Raw genomic sequence first — 21,462 nt, 5'->3', positions numbered from 1 at the left:
ATTTTGTATTTACTATTAAATTCCATATATATAAGGGAGTAAATACAGTAGTTATCCATATGACCCTAAATTTAGTTAGTGTATTTCAGTAAAATGGCTGATAGTCATCAGGGTATTTATATATGTAATTAAAGAATTACAAACATCATTCATTGAAGCATTGTTTATAATTGCAAAAAAAGTGAGAACAATGCAAATATCCAACAGAATAGGATTAAATGAAATATGGTATATCCAAATACTTGAGTTCTTTGCAACCATGAAAAAAATGATAACGTAGATCTGTACTTCCGCACACTGAAGAGAATATCCAATATACTATTGAGTAAAAAATGTAGTTTTTTACATATAGTTGTTTTTTACATATAGTTTGTTAACAAACATGCAAGCAAACAACATGTATGCTCCCATGGGAATAAGTATGGAAGGAAATTCACTAAAATTCTATTGCTGATATATAGATTTGGGGAAATTTAATTTCATTTTTTAAAAAAGATTTTATTTATTTATTTCACAGAGAGAGATCACAAGTAGGCAGAGAGAGAGAGGAGGAAGCAGGCTCCCTGCCAAGCAGAGAGCCCGATGGGGCGCTCGATTCCAGGACCCTGAGATCATGACTTGAGCTGAAGGCAGAGGCTTAACCCACTGAGCCACCCAGGACCCTAATTTAATTTTTAATTTCTTTTTTGCTTATTTGTATTTTCTAGTATTTCTATGATGATTATATATTACTCATGTAATTAAAAAATTACATATGCGAGGATATATACTTTCTATGATCAACATTATTTTTTAACTCTATCAAATATCAATTTAGAGTCAACTATTTTCCAGGATTCATAAACTGATGTTTATTTTTAAAATATTAGCTTATCATTTTTGCTACTTTATTTATTTATTGAAGATTTTATTTATTTATTTATTTGAGAGAGAGAAAATGAGAGAGAGAGCATGAGAGGGGAAAGTTCAGAAGGAGAAGCAGATGGCCTACCAAGCAGGGAGCCCAATGTGCAGCTTGATCCTAGGACTCCAGGATCATGACCTGAGCCAAAGGCAGTTGCTTAACCAACTGAGCCACCCAGGTGCTCCCATTTTTGCTACTTTAAAGATTTTTATTTATTTATTTATTTCATAGAAAGAGATCAAGTAGACAGAGAGGAAGGCAGAGAGAGAGAGAGGAGGAAGCAGGCTCCCTGCTGAGCAGAGAGCCCAACGCGGGGCTCGATCCCAGGATCCTCAGACCATGACCCAAGCTGAAGGCAGAGGCTTTAACCCACCGAGTCTCCCAGGCACCCCCACTTTTGCTACTTTAAAAGTAAATATGTCCAATAGAGAAATGGGAATGACAAACCCAAACCAGAAGAGATTAATATAAATCCATATTTTCATTACCCAATGATAATAACCATTAGTAACAGATTTCTTTAAAATTTTTCACCTTTTTCTTTATAATTAATTATTATTTATTTATTTCTTATTTTTAAAAATATTTTGTTTATTTATTATTCCCTGTAGAGCAGAGAGCCCAATGCGGGGCTTGATCCCAGGACTCTGAGATCATAACCTGAGACGAAGGCAGAGGCTTAACCCACTGAGCCACCCGGGCACCCCTATAATTAATTTTAAAAAATGATTTATTTATTTATTTGACGGACAGAGATCACAAGTAGGCAGAGAGGCAGGCAGAGAGAGAGGAGGAAGCAGGCTCCCTGATGAGCAGAGAGCCCGATGCAGGGCTCGATACCAGGACCCTGGGATCATGACCCAAGCTAAAGGCAGAGGCTTTAGCCCACTGAGCCACCCAGGTGCCCCTATAATTAATTTTTTAAAATAATTCTTTCTTTCAAGTTGATTTTAAAAATTTATTTATTTATTTGAGAGGGAGAGAGAGACAGTGAGTGACGGGAGGGACAGAGGGAGAGGGAGGGAGAGAATCCCAAACAGACTCCCTGGTAAGTGCGATCCCTTGAGATCATAACCTGAGTTGAAATCATGAGTCAAGATATTCAATTGACTGAGCCACCCAGGTGCCCCTTTAGGATTCATTTTTAATGCAAATAAAAAACTTTTTGGTTACATAGTGGTAATTATAATATAATTACAATGTATCTTGTTACATTTAAAAAACCTTAGTATTATGTCATAAAATTTTCTCCTGGTATAAACTTTTGGGTAAACATCATTTTTAATATAATCTAATATTAAAATGAATGCATGTATCATAATTTAATGAACCATTTTCCTGGTGTTGGACATTTAACTAATTCACCATTTTCAGTTACTGTGATGACTAACATTGCAATAAACATCTCCATGTATGTCTTTTCTGTATTTACGATCATTTATGTAAGAATCCAGTTACTTATGTTCAAATTCCAGATTTAATATTTTGCCCTTGAGCAAGTTACTTAAGCTCTGCACGTATTACTTTCCTGATCTATTTCTTTTTTTTTTTTTTTTAAAGATTTTATTTATTTATTTGACAGACAGAGATCACAAGTAGGCAGAGAGGCAGGCAGAGAGAGAGGAGGAAGCAGGCTCCCCGCTGAGCAGAGAGCCCGATGCGGGACTCGATCCCAGGACCCTGAGATCATGACCTGAGCCGAAGGCAGCGGCTCAACCCACTGAGCCACCCAGGCGCCCCGATCTATTTCTTTTTTTAAAAGATTTTTATTTGAGAGAGAGAGAGAGAGAGAGAGAGAGAGCACAAGTAGGGGAGGGGTAGAAAGAGAAGGAGAGAATCTCAAGCAGACTCTGCCCTTAGTGCACACCTCACAGCGGGCTCCATCTCACAACCCATGAGACCATAACTGGAGGCAAAAATCGTGAGTTGGATGCTTACAAGAGTGAGCCACCCAGACACCGCTTACTTTCCTGATCTTTAAATGGGAATAATTCTAGTATGATTATAAGACTGTTCTTAGGATTAAATCGGTTTGTGGACACAAAGCATCTGTTTCAGTGTCTGACATTAATGAGCACACAATAAGTGTTTGTTATTAAACAGGGCCTGAATAATAATTATTGAATTCATGTATTTAGTACATATATACTAACTGCACTGTATATGCCAGGTATTATCTTCAGCTCTGAGAAGAAAAAATGTTTTTATTTTTTAAAGATTTTATTTGAGAGAAAGAGCATGGCAGAGATAGAGGGAGGGAGAGAGAGATCACATGTGGGGTGGAGGGGCAGTGCAAGAGGGGAAACAGCCTCCTCACTGAGCTGGGAGCCCTACGTGTGGGGCTCAGTCCTAGAAATGAGATCATGACCTGAGCTGAAGACAGACACTTAATGGACTAAGCCACCTAGGCACCTGAGAAAAGATATTTTGATCTGGGTGGTGTTTACACAGGTGTGTACATAGGTAAAAATTCATTGAGCTGGGTACTTGAGTTTTGTGTCCTTTAACTATTTAGGAGTTACACCTCAATTACAAATAAAATGTTTTTATTTTTTTTTTTAAAGTCCAAAAGAGATGATGGTGACTTGAGTGGGGTTAGTGGAGATGATGTGAATACAGGATATATTTTGAAAGTATAGCTGACAGGTTTTGTGGATAAACTGGAAGCAGGGTGTGAAAAAGAGAATGACAAAGGGAAGCCTTTACAATGCACTGATTATGCAGATGGATGAATGGTTGGTCATTTATGGAGAATGGGAAACAATGGAAGAAACATTTTGGAAGAGGGCTGAGAAGTCACATTCGGTTTTTGACATGTTAAGTTTAGATTCCTATTACACATACAGTACATATGAAATAAGCAGGGAGAAAATAAATCTGGAATTTGACAGTGAGATCAAGACCGAAGATTATAAATATGAGAGTCACCACCTCTAGTTGTTTAAAACTATGAGATTGGCGAAGACCTCTGAATGGAAATATAGAGTGAGATGAGGGGTAGGTCTGCAGTGAAACTGCTGAGGCACCTCTACATTGAGAGATTTGGTCTAGGACAGGGAGAAGAATCACTGGTAAAGCTGGAGAGAAACTGGAAAGGCATGGTGTCCCAGACGCCCAGTGAAGAGGGAGCAAGTATTCCACTGTGTCGAATGTTACTGGGAGATAAAGATGGGAACTGAGGATTGACTACTGGACATGGCAAAGTCAAAGTCACTGCGACCTTAGCAAGAATGGTTTTAATGAGGATGAATTTTGATTAGACTGAGTTCAAGAAACGGTGTGAAGAAAGGGCAACAGAATTAAGACTTTCTGAAGAGGTTTCTCCCTGCACTGCCGGCCACCTACCCCGCCCAAAAAATAGAAGCAGAGGATTAGGGCTGTAGCTGGAGTTACAAATGGAGTCAAAGGAGGGTTTAGATCAAAGAGTAAGAAGAGTTAACATTTATACCCAGTGCCAAATTGCGAAGCTAACATTTAAAGGAAAAAGTATTTTATTCACTTGTTTCCTTTGAAATCAGGTAGAGTATACTACGCCTACATCGTTTATTCAAAATACTTGGTATGAGAGGAAAAAAATCGGTATTTTCAGTGTTTACTACTTACAGAACTCTGCTGTGGTGTGATATCCACAAAAGACACTTTCTTATCTACAGGTGTTAAACGCTGTCTTGGTTTAGGTGTTGGTGCCTAAGATAAATCAACATGTCAAACTGAGTATGATGAACATATACTTAGATTAGACTTCAGCTATTTTTTCTTTCTTTCTTTTCTAAATACTATTTCTTAAGTTCTATAGGAAATTCAAAATCAGTGTTACTCACGACAACTAATGGGCTAACAGAGGATGTTGAAGGTACTCTTTGATCAACTTCTGACTCTTCTTTGCGTATAAAATTTCCCAAGTCTTTAGTTGTTATAGATCCACTTGGTGGAAGGTAAGCAAATTTCCATTTCAATATAACATGGATGGTTCCTGCAGGATGCTTTTTATGATCTGTTAACTCAAATATTCCTGTCAAGTTACAAAATAATTTTAATTAATGCTAGAGTGAAGTTTTATTACCATAAGGATGAAAGAACAAAGAGAACTACCACAGCTTTAAAAATAACTTTAGCTTTTACTCGCACCTCAAATGGCTTAGAGAATAAAGACAAAATCATCTATGATAGGTTCATCTCTGAAGCAGACTGCTTTCAGAAATTAAGTCCTCAGTGATGACAATGCTGATTCCAAGGTGAGAAAATTAACTTATAAATATTTTAATTCACTGATATTAAATTCAGAGATTATTCAGAATTCTTAACCTTCCTCTAAGACATTATCTGGGTTAGAGCTAAGTATCAACCTCCTTTTGCCTTAAATATTCTCAGAAAAGACTTGTCTCTTTAGAAAAATATATTAAAAGTTCACAATTTCAAATAATTTATATATGTAAGGAATTACCACGTAATTTTATCAAGATTTTAAATATATTTTACTGGGATTTGTTAAGTTACTCCAAATTAACACTAGCACAACAAAAAAATGTCCAGAAAATAAACTGTCCAAAACGGTAATAAAAAGTATCACCTAGCTGTAACTGTAATAAAGAGTCACAGATTTTAGTCATTGCACTAAATTTTTAAAAAAAGATTTTATTTATTTATTTGAGAAAGAGAGAGAGAGAGAGAGAGAGGAGACAGCAAGCATGAGTGCGGTGAGGGAGCCCGATGCAGGGCTTGATCCTAGGACTCTGGGATCACGACCTGAGTTGAAAGCAGATGCTTAACCAACTGAGCCACCCAGGTGGCCCTGCACTGAATTTTTCAGTATGAAAAATTCCAGACTAGAAAAAACAAACCTGTATTAAGTATAACTCTTGTTTAGGAGTAGTATCCTTTACTTGGTCCTCAAGTGTTTGATACATTTTTTAATGGCCGGCTGGGAAAGAAATAACAACTCTAGACTTTAGAACAAAAGAATATAGATGGCATAGAAGGTGATAAACTTCTATTACAGGCACAGGTGGGACTTCTAGAATGGCTGAGTGAAGAGCTCAGTAAATCCTTTCTACAAAAAGAAGAACTTGATAAAACTGGACAAAATGATTAAAAAAAACTCTATTACTTAAGTGTTCTGGAAATTGAACAAAGGTGTACAATGAATTGAGAACATTTATTGATAAGAATCTACAGAAACTCAGTAACAATAGTAAGAGTCAGAACAGACTCTAATAAGCTACTTCCCTGGCTGAACAGGAGAACTGTAGACTGTCTGAACTTTGAAAACTCTTTACCCAACACATACACTAATCCACAGACAAAGTGGGGAAGCCTATCAGCTCAAGGTATTTAAGTACAATATTTGACCAATCAATGACCACTAAACAATGCTGACTCAAGCTTAAAATTAAATAAATAAAAACTTAGCAGAGACATCAGTGGGAACAGTGAGAGGAAGATACAGAATTAGTTCAGGCAAGTCGTCAAGCAAAAGCAGTAAGAGAACCACCCTGAGGAGTAGGGGACAGTTGAAATTTAGAGCTGCTATAATAAAGTATCCTAAATGTCCAGTTTTAAACAACAAAAAATCATGGTGCTTGTGGAAAAGCAGGAATGTATGCCGTATACATAGGAAAAAGGTCGTCAACTGACACCTTGTGGGGGTGCCTCAATGTTACACTTAGCAGACAAAAACCTCAGAACAGCTATTATAAATATGTTCAAAAATTAAAATGATATTTAAAGAATTAAAGGAAAATGTGATGACAATGATTTATAAAAAAGAATATAATAAAGAGAAATTTTATAAAAAAGAACTAAAAAAATTTCTGGAGTTGAAATTATAATTACTAAAATGAAAAAAATCAGTAGAGGTTCTCAGATTTGAGATGGCAGGAAAAAAATCAGTGATCTTGAATACTGACCAATAGAGATTATCCAATATGCAGAGAAAAAAAAAATAAAGAAAAATGAATAGCGCCTCAGATAACTGTGGGATACCATTAAACACAAATGTACAAGTAATTGGGAGTCTAAGAGGGAAGAAAGGGCAGAAAAAGAATTTAAGAAATAACAGCAGAAAATGCTCCAAATAACAGCACCCTGTGCATATTGAAGCTCAACAAATTCTAAGTAGGATAAGCACAGTGGGATCCACATCATACACATCATAGTCTGTTTAAAGCCATACATACATACACATACTAAAAAGAAAATCTTTAAGGTACTACCAAGTACAGGGGAACCATATAATATTAACATCTGATTTCTTAGTAGAAACAATGCCGGCCAGAAATTAGTCATCTGATATACCCAGAGTACAAATGAAAAAAATAACTGATGACTAAAAATATTATACCCAGCAAGACTATCCTTTAAAAAATAAAAGCAAAATAGACATTCTTAGATAATAATTGGGAGAATTCACTACCAGCAGACCTGAGTTATAAGACATATTAAAGGAAGTTCTTCAGGTTGTAAGGAAATTTAGTCAAATTTAGTAAAATAGTTGTAAGAAAATTTAGTTGTAAGGAAATTTAGTCAAATTTCTTAACTCATTTAAAAGACAACCACATAAAACTATACTACTAAAATTATATTGTTGAACTTACATAAGTATAAAATATTTATGATAATAATAGCACAAAGGAGAGAGGGGCAATGGAGTTATATTGGAGTATGGAAATAACACCAGACAGTAACTCAAATCCATAGGAAGAAATAAAGAAAACCAGAAATGAAGGGGGGGGGATGAAAGGAGGGGGAAGGAAAACGAAATGGTAAACACATAAGTTAATGTGAAATTCTCCTATAATTACAGATATTCTCCTTTCTCCTGACTTCTTTAAAAGATAAAAAGTTATAGATTGCAAGAATTATTACACTGTATTATTGGGTTTATAACATATATAGGCATTTTTTATATAGATATATGATAATAATAGCACAAAGGAGAGGGGCGGAAATGGAATTATATTGGGGCAGACTTTCTATATTTTGATGGAGTTGTTAGCAATAATTTTAGACTGGTAAGACACATATCATAATCTGTAGAACTACTAAGAAAATAACCAGGAAAAAAACTGTAGGCCCAACGTTTAAGATTATCTGAGAATATTAGAAAGGTTAGTCATATCCACAATTGAAGTATAACTTAGGTTTGTTTTTACAACTTCATAGATTCAAGAAATATGCTTACCTGAGATACATCTGTCATGTGCCAATGAAATCAGAGGCACATTGACTTTTCCTATATATATATTCTCTTGAGTATCACTATCATCAAACACATAAAAACTCAGAGACTCTGACTTAAGGTACCGATCCAAATCCATATTCATCGGCACTGGGAAACACATATGATCATCAAACTGTGGATCATTGCTACTGGGAATGATGGCTGTATCGTGGTCTGCAAAATCAAAAAACTTGTACACAACATATGGGTGTGGCTGAAGGTGGTTTGCTCGGGACTTCAAGTGGCTGCAACATCTGACTGTAATATGAAGTTCATTTAAGTTGCCATCTGTGGAATCAGTAGAACTGGGCTGAGAAGTTTTGGGTGCTGGCTGACTTGACTGGAAAAAAATACATAGTTATATTATAGTAATAACACATTGAAAAGATAAATAGCAGCTGCCAAACCCCAAACAAAATAATCTGGTGTGAACAAAAAGCTGGATATTTACACTTCATAGTGAATTTCTCAGTAAAAAACCAGATTCTTAGTCAAAACTAGTATTCCCTAGAAATGTGTGAACAGGTGATCTTAAGCTATTAGTGATAAATATAGATGACTGAGCTTACATGTAGAGACTGTTGTTAAAACCAAGAATTGTTATTGTCTAATTCTATTTAATAACTAATGAGTAATGTGAACAGATGGATCCAAAGACAAATGTCCTCTAGGTCACAATTTTATTAAGAGCTGATTCCTTAAGCATTCCAGCTATTGTGATCCTATCTCACTCTTACGTAAGAATCCAGTGAATTTGGGGCACCTGGGTGGCTCAGTGGGTTAAGCCGCTACCTTAGGCTCAGGTCATGATCTCAGGGTCCTGGGATCGAGTCCCACATCGGGCTCTCTGCTCAGTGGGGAGCCTGCTTCCCTCTCTCTCTTTTTCTCTGCCTGCCTCTCTGTCTACTTGTAATCTCTCTCTGTCAAATAAATAAATAAAATCTTAAAAAAAAAAAAGAATCCAGTGAATTTGATGGAGTCCACCCAGAGAAATTATTTCATTATATTTGGGCTGGTCCTCCTCTTCAACCAATGGTGTTTGCGAAAGCAGATATTTGAGTCGAGATTATCCAGCATACTGAAGTTTAACTACTATGAGAACAGGAGACCATGGTCAGAGATAAACACCAGAGGGCATAAAAAGTTAGGATTGAGAGGACATTTCAGAAGAAAGATGCGCGAAAGGAATGATTAAGCAGAGCTGGATGATACTCCATGGCCCCTTATGAAACTATTGTTCAGGTAGCCAGTGCGTAAGTATTTTAACAAACATCTGTACTAATTGTGAAGCCCACCATAGCTGATGACCTGGACAAAGAAATGTTAGTGTTCGAGGGCCTTGTTTAGTTTAGCATTGGACCATTCTCTACTTTCCACAAAGCGGGGCTCCTCTTCCACTGCCTTTCTGAATCTGGAACCTCTGACTCCAGCAAGTTTACTGGAGAAGGCAAAATAGAACCAAACTCATCATGGCCTCAGCAGAGACATCTGGTGGTGTGGTGAGGAGAAACCGGAGAAGGGGATCCCAGTACTGCTATCCCAGGGATGGTTTGTATTCAGCTACAGAACTCTGAGTGCAATGATTTAAGAAGTACCTCCTCTGTTTCTCACTTCAAATCTACCCACAAAAGCTGGAATTCGAATAATTGACTCACCCAAGCCAGAAAATGGGGAGTCTAAAAACAACGAAACTACAAAACTAAATAAATAACCTGGTCCAATTTTTTTTTAAAGATTTTATTTATTTGAGAGAGAGAGCATGAGAGGGAAGAAAGTCAGAGGGAGAAGGAGACTCCCCACAGAGCTGGGAGCCCAATGTGGGACTTGATCCTGGGACTCCAGGATCATAACCTGGGCTGAAGGTAGTCACTTAACCAACTGAGCCACCCAGGCACCCTAACCTGGTCTACTTTTAATTCTCTTTTCCATTACAGCATTTCCCAATGTATGTTCTGAAGAATACTAGTCCAGAAAGATGATCTCGGGGAATCAGGTGTCATTCTTTCGTAAGTTGGGGAATTAATGTTATATTAGTCCTGGTTCTTTAATTGAAAATTATGGAAACTAATTCCACCTAGCAAACACAACAAAAAGAGACTTTAACGTTAGTCCATGAATTGTATAGAATTGTATAGCAGAAATGCGGGTGGGCCTTAGGAAGGTAAGAGGACTGGAAAACTGCCAGAATTTACACTTGATCTAGTGCCCATTTTTCTCTGGATGCTTGCTCATTGTTCTTTCTCTCCAGACCCATTTTCTTTCCTTTGCGGGTTAACATGGTAGAAGATGGCTGCCCTACAGCTCCCAATTTCACATGTTCCAAGCAGGGAAAATCTTGCTTTCCCTTGAAAAAAGAATCCGATTGGCTTAACTGGGGTCAGGTGGACACTCCCGAATCAGAAGCCATAACTGAGTAGTGAGTGGCAGTGGACAGGACCACTGGGCATAAATCTGGCCTCTGGCGGGGCCAGCCCCATGAACTGGGAGCGACAGGGGTCCAAACGAAAAAAGATAATTATGACTTGAGCAGACATTCCAATATGTTTCAACTATATTTTATCCCTTTGTTACTCAATTCAAGTGCATACTTTAAGCTTTCCTCTTGGGATTCTTGTTATACATGATGAGTCAAGGACCCTATTTCACTTGGCTCACTTTAGTGCTTTCTGCATTCACTGGATCATGGAATTCTTTTGGAAGTATGGCCATTAAGACTACATGAAACACAGCTTGGGAAATGCTGCTCTGAGGAATTATGTTTAAACTTGCAGCTCAGGATACTGCAATTTTCAAAAGTGCCCTGGGTAGCTCAAGGAGTTCCTTTGTAGTGATGGAACAACTCTGGGTCTTCCTTGTGGTGGCAGTTACATGAATATATACAGGTGGTAAAATTGCATAGGACACACACACACACACACACACACACACACGAGTGCATGTAAAAACTGATAAAATACAAATAAGGTCTGTAATCTAGTTAAAGGTATTGTACTAACGTCAGTTTCCTGGTTTTGATAATGTATTGCATTATCAAATATGTATGTTTCCATATGTAAGATGTTACAGTTGGGAGAAGCTGGGTGAAGGGTACATAGATCTTCTCTGTACAGTTCTTGTACTTCCTGTAAATCTATAATTCTTTCAAAATAAAAAGTTAAAAAGAGTCACTTGATGGCTGTGAAAGAAAATGATTTTGGTTTAAAGCATAACATAAAAAGACATATTATAAAATTTCTGTATCATAAATATGTCTTAAAGTCCAACCAGCTCACCCATTGCATTTGCTCTGGCCCCTTATAATTTGATGTTATATATCCCAAAGCCTTTGCTCGTTCTCGATAAAGTCGAATTGCTTGATCCATGGGAATCCTTAATCTGAACCAGTATTCCACTGTGCCAAAATTTGGGATGTCTCCTTTAGTTCCTACAAACCAATGCATAACTCACTGTTAAAGTTTTATACTGAGTAAAATAATATATGACTTGCACAAATGATGTGTGATTGGCAAAGAACAGAGCTGAAGAAAATCAAGTTACTTCTGCAAGTATGAGTTTCATTATATGCTAAGTATTATTAAAGAGCTATGTCAGATTATGTTTGAGATATTCCAACTTATGCTATTGCAATCCTTCTAAAATATAAAGAAAAAAACTAAACACTGTATTAAATACCGCACAGATTCTTTTTGATGCTATAGTAGCTTGTTTTTAATAAGTTGTACTCAATGTAGACTGACAGATACAATATGAAATCTCAAAATTATAAATATGAAATTCCACATTATGATTCAACTTTCAAGACGTCTTTGGCACCTTCCCACTTCTCCACTGGGCCACAAGTACAGGGACAAATATGCCGGATGTAATTCACGCTTGCATGAGGTTCGCCCTATATACCCTCACTCTTCTTTCCAAGTCGGGTAGCTCTTCATCTCTCTTCCTCTGTGAAGATTTCCTCTATAGCTCTTGGGGGATTTAAGGGCTCTCTGTTCCCTTCAAAGAGGGGAGGAGAATGTTCTCTCATTAGGACACTGATTCCTTTCACATAACTCTCTGTTCACCAGTGTATTTCTCCACCCACACTATGAATTTCTTGAGGGCAAGAACTGTGGTTTCCATTGATAGATTCCTACCCGAGGGACTAGTATACAATGGGTACTCAATATTTGTTGAATAGAAGATATTCTATATGTAAGCTTTCCTGAACATATATTATTAAAACTATTTCCCCATTCTCTTCTAGTTCATGAATTTCTTTCTCACTGATGGATCATTCTCATCAACATGCAAACATGATTCAAATCTGATATAATTTTTTTTAAAAAAGTCCTAGAACAAGAATATTAATACATATACATATACATATTTTCTTGTATATGCTTAAAATTTCTTTGGAAGAATTTGCAGCCTTTGGTGAGAGGTTCTAGGGTAGCTGGGGGAGGAATGGGAGAGAGAGATTTTAAAGTATAAACTTTTATACATTTTGATTTATGAGTCATGTAAATATGTTACCCCTGTCATCAATCAATCAATAAAATAAAATCCCTCCCGAGAAGCTAAGTCACCCTCTTTTCTTCTTGAAATGGTTTCCTTATTTGTCCTTTAGGATACTATATGCTCTTGGCTTGCCTTTCAAATCACTTTAGTTTCCTTTGCTGGTGTCTCTTCTTCATCGTGAACTCTAAGTTGTGCGGTTTTCCAAGGCTCAGTCCTTGGCCACTTTCTCTGCTTTGTGTACATTCATTCTCTATGTGATATTATCTAGGCCAAAGGCTTAAAATATATTCCATATGGTAACGACTCCCCCTTTCATGTGTTTATCCCTAACCTTGGGGTTAGGGCTAGTGTATTCACTGACCATGTGCCATCTCCACTTGGCTATCCAACAGGCAGCCAGGCTTAACTTGTTCAAATAAAATTCTTGATTTTCTTCCCCAGATTTGTTCCTTTCCCAGGCCTATTTCAATAAATGGGTTCACGATTCTCCTTGTTGTGCATGCCAGAAATTCTTGTCTCCTCCATTTCCTTCATTACTCTCCATTCAATTGATAAGCAAGTCTTAAAGTTAATCAAACATAAACTGAAAATAACCACTTCTTATCACTCTTCTCACTACCATCTTATTCCAAGCCACCATCATCATCTTTCTAGATTAATGTGATAGCCTGATAATGATCCTAATTTTCCCTCTTGGCCTCAACAGACTATTCTTCCCCCAGCACCCAGAGTGGTTTTTCTAAGACCTATGTGTGATCACATCACTTCCCTCCTCAAAACTCCAATGACTTTCATCACTCAGAGAAAAAAAAATCCATTTGCCTCACCATGACCTACAAGTCTCTAGAGCATGATCCGGTCTTTCCACTGTTTGTTTTGTTTTGTTTTGTTGTTGTTTATGTTTTTTAAAGTGTACTTTCTTTTCTTTAAAAGTTTTCATTTAAATTCCAGTTAATTAACATACAGTGTAATAGTAGTTTCAGGAACAATTTAGTGATTCAACACTTCCATACATCACCCAGGGCTCATCACGACAGACACGTGGCCTCCTTAATCCCTGTCACCTATTTCCCCATCCCTCACCCACATCCCTTATGGGAACCAGCAGTTTGTTCTCTAGAGTTAAGAGTCTGTTTCTTGGTTTGCCATCGCCCCCCTTTTCTCCCTTTGCTCGTTTGTTTTGTTTCTTAAATTCCACATATGAGTGAAATCATATGGTATGTGCCTTTCTAACTGACTGACTTTGCTTAGTCGTTCTTCTATTGCTTTAATCACTTTTCTGCTTTAGCCACTGGCCTTCTTGCTGTTCTTCCAACATGTCATGTTTGTCCCTCCACTTGGTACTTGCTGTTACCTCTGCATGAAACATTCTTCCCCTGGATCCCGTCATGGATCTTTACTCAGGTCTTTATCAATGTCAACCACCAGATAAGTTCTTATCTGAATTAGCAACCTTCCATATTTCTCATTAGGCTATTTATTTTTCTTCATTTGATGAGATATATATTTGTTTTATGGACTGTCTTCCCCTCTAGAAGGTAAGCTACATGATGGCAGGGGCTCTGTCTGGCTTACTTAGCACTGTATTTCCAACGCCCACTAACAGTGATACCATCAGCTCTTAAAAAAAATTTGATGGGACACCTGGGTGGCTCAGCGGGTTAAGCTGCTGCCTTCAGCTCAGGTCAGGACCCCAGCGTCATGGGATCGAGTCCCACATTGGGCTCCTTGTCCAGCAGGGAGCCTGCTTCTCTCTCTGTCTCTGCCTGCCACCCTGCCCGCTTGTGCTCTCTCCCTCTGACAAATAAATAAAGAATATCTTAAAAAAAATTTTGATGAACGTACTACAGTTAATGCTTAATCAAAAAAGGGTATTAATATGGTAAATAAATATTTGCACTTATAAATTTCTAAAAAATTAATAGCCATTGCACTGACATCACCCATGACATTTAGGATAGTCTAACCAACTGTGGGCAGATCAATAAGAGGACACTGTCCTACCCTCAGGGCATCTTGAATCCCATATTAATATATAAACCAGATTAGCGATTCAAATGTCCGAAGGTTATAAGATTGTACTTACCAACCAAACTTGCTGTGCAAAATATTCGACCACTTTTTTCTAGGATTTCATGGAATCTCAACTGACCTGCCGCAATTGTTTCATAATCTGTGCTGTAAGCTTGGTGGACCTCAAGAGTGATAGTATTCTTCTGAATATATTGTAAAAATAAGTCATTAACATGAACGAGATATTGAGAAGTGAAGTTGTACTCTGGGTGAAGGCCTTGCACAATGGGAGTTGTCTGTAGCTCAAAATCATAGAAAGCATAGGTACAGAAAGTGACAGGCTCTTTATCTCCAGATGCCTGTAAAACTTCAGAAGAAAAGGTTACTTTGTTGATATGGATTTCAAATAGGTTTTCGCCTCGTTCTAAGTGAAGAGTTTCATCAAATTCATCAATGGAGTCATCTGGTGTGATTTCTGGTTTAAATTTATACTGCTTGGTGCCATAGGCAATATCCTTTAATTGGGCTGCAAGAGAAGACACACAGTTTAGATATTTTTTAAATATTGACATATGAAGATACAAACTGGCTTTTGAAGTGGTATGATGTCTAACTGCTTTGGTGAAGAGTCTCAATCTTAAATTCTATGACTATATGGTTTTTCCGTGGGTAATATTGTAGTCTACAAAAATTCATCCTTTGTTTTGACACCGGTTATTAACAAGAAACTTACAACTCAAGTTATAATACAGTCTGTACCAGGAGAAAAGAAAAAGAAAAAAGAAAGAAAGGTTTTTGAACGAAGAGCTGAAGTAAATATTTGGATTCTCCCTATTCTGCTGTTTCTGCTTTATTATATTCACTCCTTTAAAGTCAGTTTCTTTTCCCACTGGCTCTTTCTCTTCAGATTCCTAAAGCTTCTCCTATTCTACTTTTGGGGTTATGGGTATGTTTATTGCCTTGATTGTGGTGATTGTTTCACAGTGTAGCCATGGGCCCAAATTCACCAAGTTGTATGCCTCAAACATGTGCAGTTTAAAGTATGCTAATTGTACTTCCATAAATCTGTGTTTTAAAAAGGTATGTCTTTTTTTTATTTTTTATTTTTATTTTTTTAAGATTTTATTTTATTTATTTGACAGAGAGATCACAAGTAGGCAGAAAAGCAGGGGGAAGCAGGCTCTCCACTGAGCAGAGAGCCTAATGTGGGGCTTGATCCCAGGACCCTCGGATCATGACCTGAGCTGAAGGCAGAGGCTTTAACCCACTGAGCCATCCAGGTGCCCTGGTATGTCTTTTTAGATACACATTTCATCCCCATGTTACATCCAAATTTCCGGAAAAAGTAACATATGCTTGTGTGTACAGTTCATCATCAACAGACATTCTCCAACCTCCTGCAAAGAATATCTGCCTTACTTTACTCATGAAACTGCTCCAGAAAAGGTTACTGATAGATAACAAATCAATTGCTAGATGGAATAGACTTTGGTTCTTGTATCATTGATTTCTTTGCTTCCTTGACGGAATGCAATGCTTCCTTGATGGTCACTTTCCCTTTTATGAACTGCTATCCTACTTTTTTATCTTCTACCTCTCTTGTTTTTTCTTTTTTCTATTTTTTTAAGGGTTTTCTCTTTTTCTCATCGTTTGCTGGGGCTCTATTTTTATCCTCTTGTTAGTCTATATATTCTTATAGGCAACCTCCATCTTTTATGATTTCTGCTACGATCAATATACAAAGACTCTCCTTTTTCTTTTTCTTCTTTTTTAAGATTTTATTTATTTATTTATTTAATTTTAATTTTTAAAAAATTTTTTTTCTTTTTATGACAGAGATCACAAGTAGGCAGAAAGGCAGGCAGAGAGAGGAGGAAGTAGGCTCCCTGCTGAGCAGAAAGCCCGATGCAGGGCTCGATCCCAGGACCCCGGGATCATGACCTGAGCTGAAGGTGGAGGCTTTAACCCACTGAGCCACCCAGGTGCCCCTCTCTTTTTTCTATTTTTATTTCAGATTTATTTCCTGAACTCCAAATCCATATATCTAATGGCTTGCTGGTCCCTCTATCTAGCTATCCCCTAGCCACATCAAACTCAACATATCCAAAATAGCATAGAGCCAATGTAGAGTATTCACTTCCAGGTATTTCTGTACTTGACATCTCAAATGCTGGTGTTAGCATTCATCCAGTTGCTTACAACTGTTGCCACAGAATTGGTCTAGTTTCTCTTAACTATTCCCACATCCACAGGGTCACTACAATTCAACACTGTCTCCTAAGTCTTTCTAAGTTTGTCCCTGTCCATTCTCTGTCCACTAATGCTACTTTACCTACATTCCCAGTGTTTATTACCCAGATTATCACGGAGCCCAAAGTGCTTCCTTCTTTCATATCTTATTCTTTCTAATAATGATAGCATAATCTCCAAAATGCAGTTCTGGGTAAATTATTGCCTACCTTAAAAACTGCTTAGTGGGGACGCCTGGGTGGCTCAGTTGGTTAAGCAGCTGCCTTCGGCTCAGGTCATGATCCCAGCGTCCTGGGATCGAGTCCCGCATCGGGCTCCTTGCTCGGCAGGGAGCCTGCTTCTCCCTCTGCCTCTGCCTGCCATTCTGTCTGCCTATGCTCGCTCTCTCCCCCTCTCTCTCTGATAAATAAGTAAAATCTTAAAAACAAAAACAAAAACAAAAACAAAAACAAACAAACAAAAAAAACTGCTTAGTGGTCTTCTAGATTATCAAGTGTCAAACTCAAACTCTTCAAGGTGGCAAACAGGGCCTTCATGAACTGGCTCTTCCCAGCCTTAACTGGAGATAGTTTCCCCCTTTACTAACTAATTAGACAGATCATCACTGGTGGTATAGTGGTGAGCATAGCTGCCTTCCAATTAGACGGATCTGCGTGCAGTTTGGCAAATGAAAGGCAGTGCTTCACAGTTAGGGCATTTAACATGAATCCTCTACTGTCTGGAATGCCTTTCATTGTTTTTACTTAGTGGTGAATTCTGTCATCTTTTAAGATTCCAAACTTACTTAGCGGAGTCTTCCCTGAATCTTCAAGTTTAAATAGGTATTCTCTCCTCCATGTTTCCTTGTTATCACCTGCATTTTCCTAGCTTTACATTCTTCATGGTCAAGTATGACTATTTATGTGCTCTCTCTTTGTTTAAAAAAAAAATACTTTATTTACTTATTTGAGAGAGAGAGAGACAGTGAGAGCATGAGCGAGAGGGAGGAGAAGCAGAATCCTCACTATGTGTGGAGCCTGGGCCAGGGTGACGGATGCAACAATGCAGGGCGATTCATCAGAGCAGGGAGATTCCAGGACCCAATGAGATCATGGCCCAAGCCAAAGTCAGACGCTTAACTAACTGAGCCACCCAGGTGCCCTTATCCTATGTGCTCCATCTTATAAATTCCTTAAGGGTGGTACCTGAGCTTTTTTTTTTTTTTCCTATTTGGATTCTCCCTCCCTAGCACATTGCTTCGGATGTATTAAGAGCCTGAGCATGTCTAAGGAATAAATCAATAAATTTAGGGGACAGATGAAATTTATTGGTGAAGATTTAGTAAGACTAAAAGGAAAGAAAACCCTAAACTATGTGACCTCCTTGTTATTCAGGAAAATTCTAGTAAGCAAATTTTTATTGAGTACTACTTGAAATAAAAGATATATACTGCTCTTTGACTTTTGGAAAACCCTGTTCAGGCAGATAAAAATATTTACTGAACCCTTCTACTTAGAGCAGTGGTTCTTAAAGTGTGCTTTGGGAACCCTGAGGGTCCCTGAAACTGCTCTGAACGTTTGTGAGGTCAAAACTATTTTTAAAATAATCCTGACATGTCACTTGTCTTTTTCATTCTTATTCTCTCACAAGTGTTTAATGGAGTTCCCCAGACTACATAATGTGTGATATCATAACAGATTGAATGCAGAAAGCAGGTTTAAAAACCCAGCTGTTTTCTATTAAGGGGCACACCAAAAAGTTTGCAAAAATGTCAAACAATTAAAAAAATGTTAAACAGTTTAAAACAATGTCACTCTTCTCACTATTTTTCTGTATGGAAAATACAGCTTTTAAAAAATAAATACTGTAATTTATGTTAACATGTAATGGGTTTATTATTATTTTAGCATGACATAAAATAAATATTTTCAAAATTTCTCTTTCAATTCTTAATATGATAAGTAGAACCCATATAAGCAAGAGGCCTTTGGTATCCTCAGCAATTTTCAAGAGTGTAAAATTACTGCTGGCATCAATCATTTGAATTAAACATTGTATGCCAGAGGACATGAAAGAGAGACTAAGTACTGAGCCTCATAGAATTTATATTGCAGTCACAGGGAATATGCAAAACTCGAACAGTGAAGAACACTTATATAATATAATCCCCACACATAATTTTTGAGTACATAAGAGGAAAAATGGGAAGTACTGAGATAGTGTTTTACAAAGTATAGTCTTGCAACTGCATCTGAATCACTTGGGAGTTATTTCTAAATCTATAGAACCATGGATCCTCTGATCTCTAGGGGTAGGGCCCAGGAAGCTACATTTGAAACAAATTCCTCATGTGATTCTCATACTTATTCAAGTCTGGAAACCACACTGCAAGGACATTTCAAGTAGAGGAAGGGCTAGGAGTGATTGGAGCCAGCTTCCTGGCAGAGGCGTGCATTGCATTTGGTTAGAACTCAAAGCAGGGTATAAAGGGCATATGTTGGATATAAAGGTGGAGCAAAGGTACAGAGGCAGGACCGAGAAAGGCGAATCTGCAAATTAGCAAGCAGATTTGTTTGGATGAGATACATAGCTTGCATAGAAGAGAAATGAGGAATGGGGTGGTGAAGTTAGTTCTGCAGGACTCCATAAAGTACTCTGAAATTTTGCCTGCAGCACTGAATCTGGAAAGCAAAAGAAAATTACTAAAAATTCTTAAGTAAAAAAGAATCAGGTAAAAACAACCTTTCTGGTAAATTCTCATTATAGCTATGAATTAGAAAAAAACAGAGCGAAAGGAAATTGTGAGTGTGGATTTAGATGACATTTTCAACTATTGTAAAATCCATTCATCTAGGTACTGTGGACAAGGAACTGTACCTTCTAGTTTCTGAATGCGTGCAGCTCTGCTATCAAGAAGATGAACATATTGTTCCACTTTGAGTTCATAATCTTGCTGCAAATTTTCCATCTTCTGGGTCACTGCTTCAACTTCCATCTAAAAAATAAGAGATAACAAGTTTCAATACTTAGGATTAGTTCCATTTTCATTTTTTAAAGCAGCTCTGAGTCAAGCATTTCCTAAATCTTGGGGGTGATTATCAGGAGATGTAAACCATGGTTTTCTGACCTCAAATAGCTTACAGTTTAGAAAATTATGCTTGGCAATGTTCATAAATCAGAAACAAAATTAACAAGACCCCAGATTCCTTCTCACAGAGGTGACTTTCCTGTATGTTAAAAGCTAAGATAACATGTGGTTGTGGTAGGAGAGCTACAATACATTTGTAGAATGTGCTAATAGCAGCACAGGCGAATTCGTGGAGGCTGTTTCTGCTCTAAAAACCAGGGGCTTTAAAAAAATTTGTTTTTAAACTATTTACTCTAAGCACCTAGTTACAAGGCCAAATTCCAGACATGTGGTAATACATGATAAGAGATGATAACAGATGATAATACATAATACTGCTCTGAAAAGTAATTATCAGTAGAATATCATAGGAAGCCTATTCTCCCACCTTGTGCAGCACATTACCTGATAATCTTTATTAATTTTATGTTGCATAATTAGCATGTTTCGTGTCTTTTCAAGTTCTTGCACTGTTTCTGCATGAGTTGCTTGTAGCTCTCTCATGGAGCGTTCTAGATCTTTGTTAATTTTATTGTCAACTTTCTCTAAAAAGGAAAGGTCTCCGTTTTTTTGTGATTTTTGAGCCTAAAATAAAAACATATTTTATTACTGAAATAAGAGTTTCTAAAATGTAATCATGTGAATTAATACAGATAGAGCAAGGAATAATCATTAATTGAAAACAGATATATTTCCATTTTCCATCAGGAATAAAACTATCCTGATATAGAAAATGTGTTTAGATAGACATCTGGAACAATTACAGAGAATTCTTAAAACAGTTTATTACTTCATGACATAAAGAAGAATCATGTACATTTATTTCCATTTCTTTAACTGATTAAAAGCTACACTGTTGATCTAAAGGGAAAGAAATGTATTTTCTTGTGTTGTCTTATAAATAACAGATTATCTTAGAACTGAAAAATATCTTCTGGTAACATTTATAATTCAATATTTTATTTAAGAAAATAGGGTGTACCAAGGCCTCTTAGGACAGAAAATTATTGATTAGTTTTATAGCGAGGCGTGTAAAAGTGAAATGTTTGTTACAGTTGGAGAAAGTGCTTTAAATAAGAGTTTTTGAGGTCTATTTTAATGTAATTTTGATGTCATTATGAAATATGTATATGCTGTAACTAAATGTCACCTGACCACTTTCCTGAATAATTCATTCTCCAAGTATAAGGGTTACAGACAAGGGTCATCATTATGCTGAAACAGTTATATGTAGACATGAAATTCATGGTGAATTTCAGAAAGTTACCTTTATAAGCAGGAGAGCTTCACTCAGTTCCTCAGCATTAATATCACTCTCCTGCAAAAGATAGAGTAAGTAAAAGTTCACAATGAGATATTAATGGAAAGTACAAGAGACATTCCAACTATGCAGATTATCCTCACGGAGCACAAGTTGCCTGCTACCACGAACTAAGAAACTAAGTATAAGAGACATTCCAACTCTTCAGAATC

General features: G+C 37.1%; 1 protein-coding gene across 2 annotated transcripts in view; it reads right to left on the bottom strand.

Annotated features, from left to right (window-relative positions):
* RPGRIP1L (RPGRIP1 like) overlaps positions 1-21,462 on the bottom strand; it is a 123,316-nt gene that overhangs the window by 62,711 nt on the left and 39,143 nt on the right. For both annotated transcript variants that reach the window (XM_082712123.1, XM_082712124.1), the window contains 8 exons: positions 21,257-21,307; positions 20,395-20,574; positions 19,740-19,857; positions 14,707-15,159; positions 11,396-11,547; positions 8,085-8,463; positions 4,726-4,916; positions 4,508-4,591 (listed from right to left, as the gene is read on the bottom strand). In XM_082712123.1, the coding sequence (XP_082568249.1) occupies positions 4,508-4,591; positions 4,726-4,916; positions 8,085-8,463; positions 11,396-11,547; positions 14,707-15,159; positions 19,740-19,857; positions 20,395-20,574; positions 21,257-21,307 (1,608 nt within the window). The remainder of the gene's footprint in view (positions 1-4,507; positions 4,592-4,725; positions 4,917-8,084; positions 8,464-11,395; positions 11,548-14,706; positions 15,160-19,739; positions 19,858-20,394; positions 20,575-21,256; positions 21,308-21,462) is intronic.

The sequence above is a fragment of the Mustela nivalis genome (genome assembly GCF_964662115.1).
Source record: "Mustela nivalis genome assembly, chromosome: 18".
Lineage (NCBI taxonomy): Eukaryota > Metazoa > Chordata > Mammalia > Carnivora > Mustelidae > Mustela > Mustela nivalis.
The sequence above is the reverse complement of the archived record's forward strand: the minus strand, read 5'-3'. Positions and strand labels throughout refer to the sequence as shown.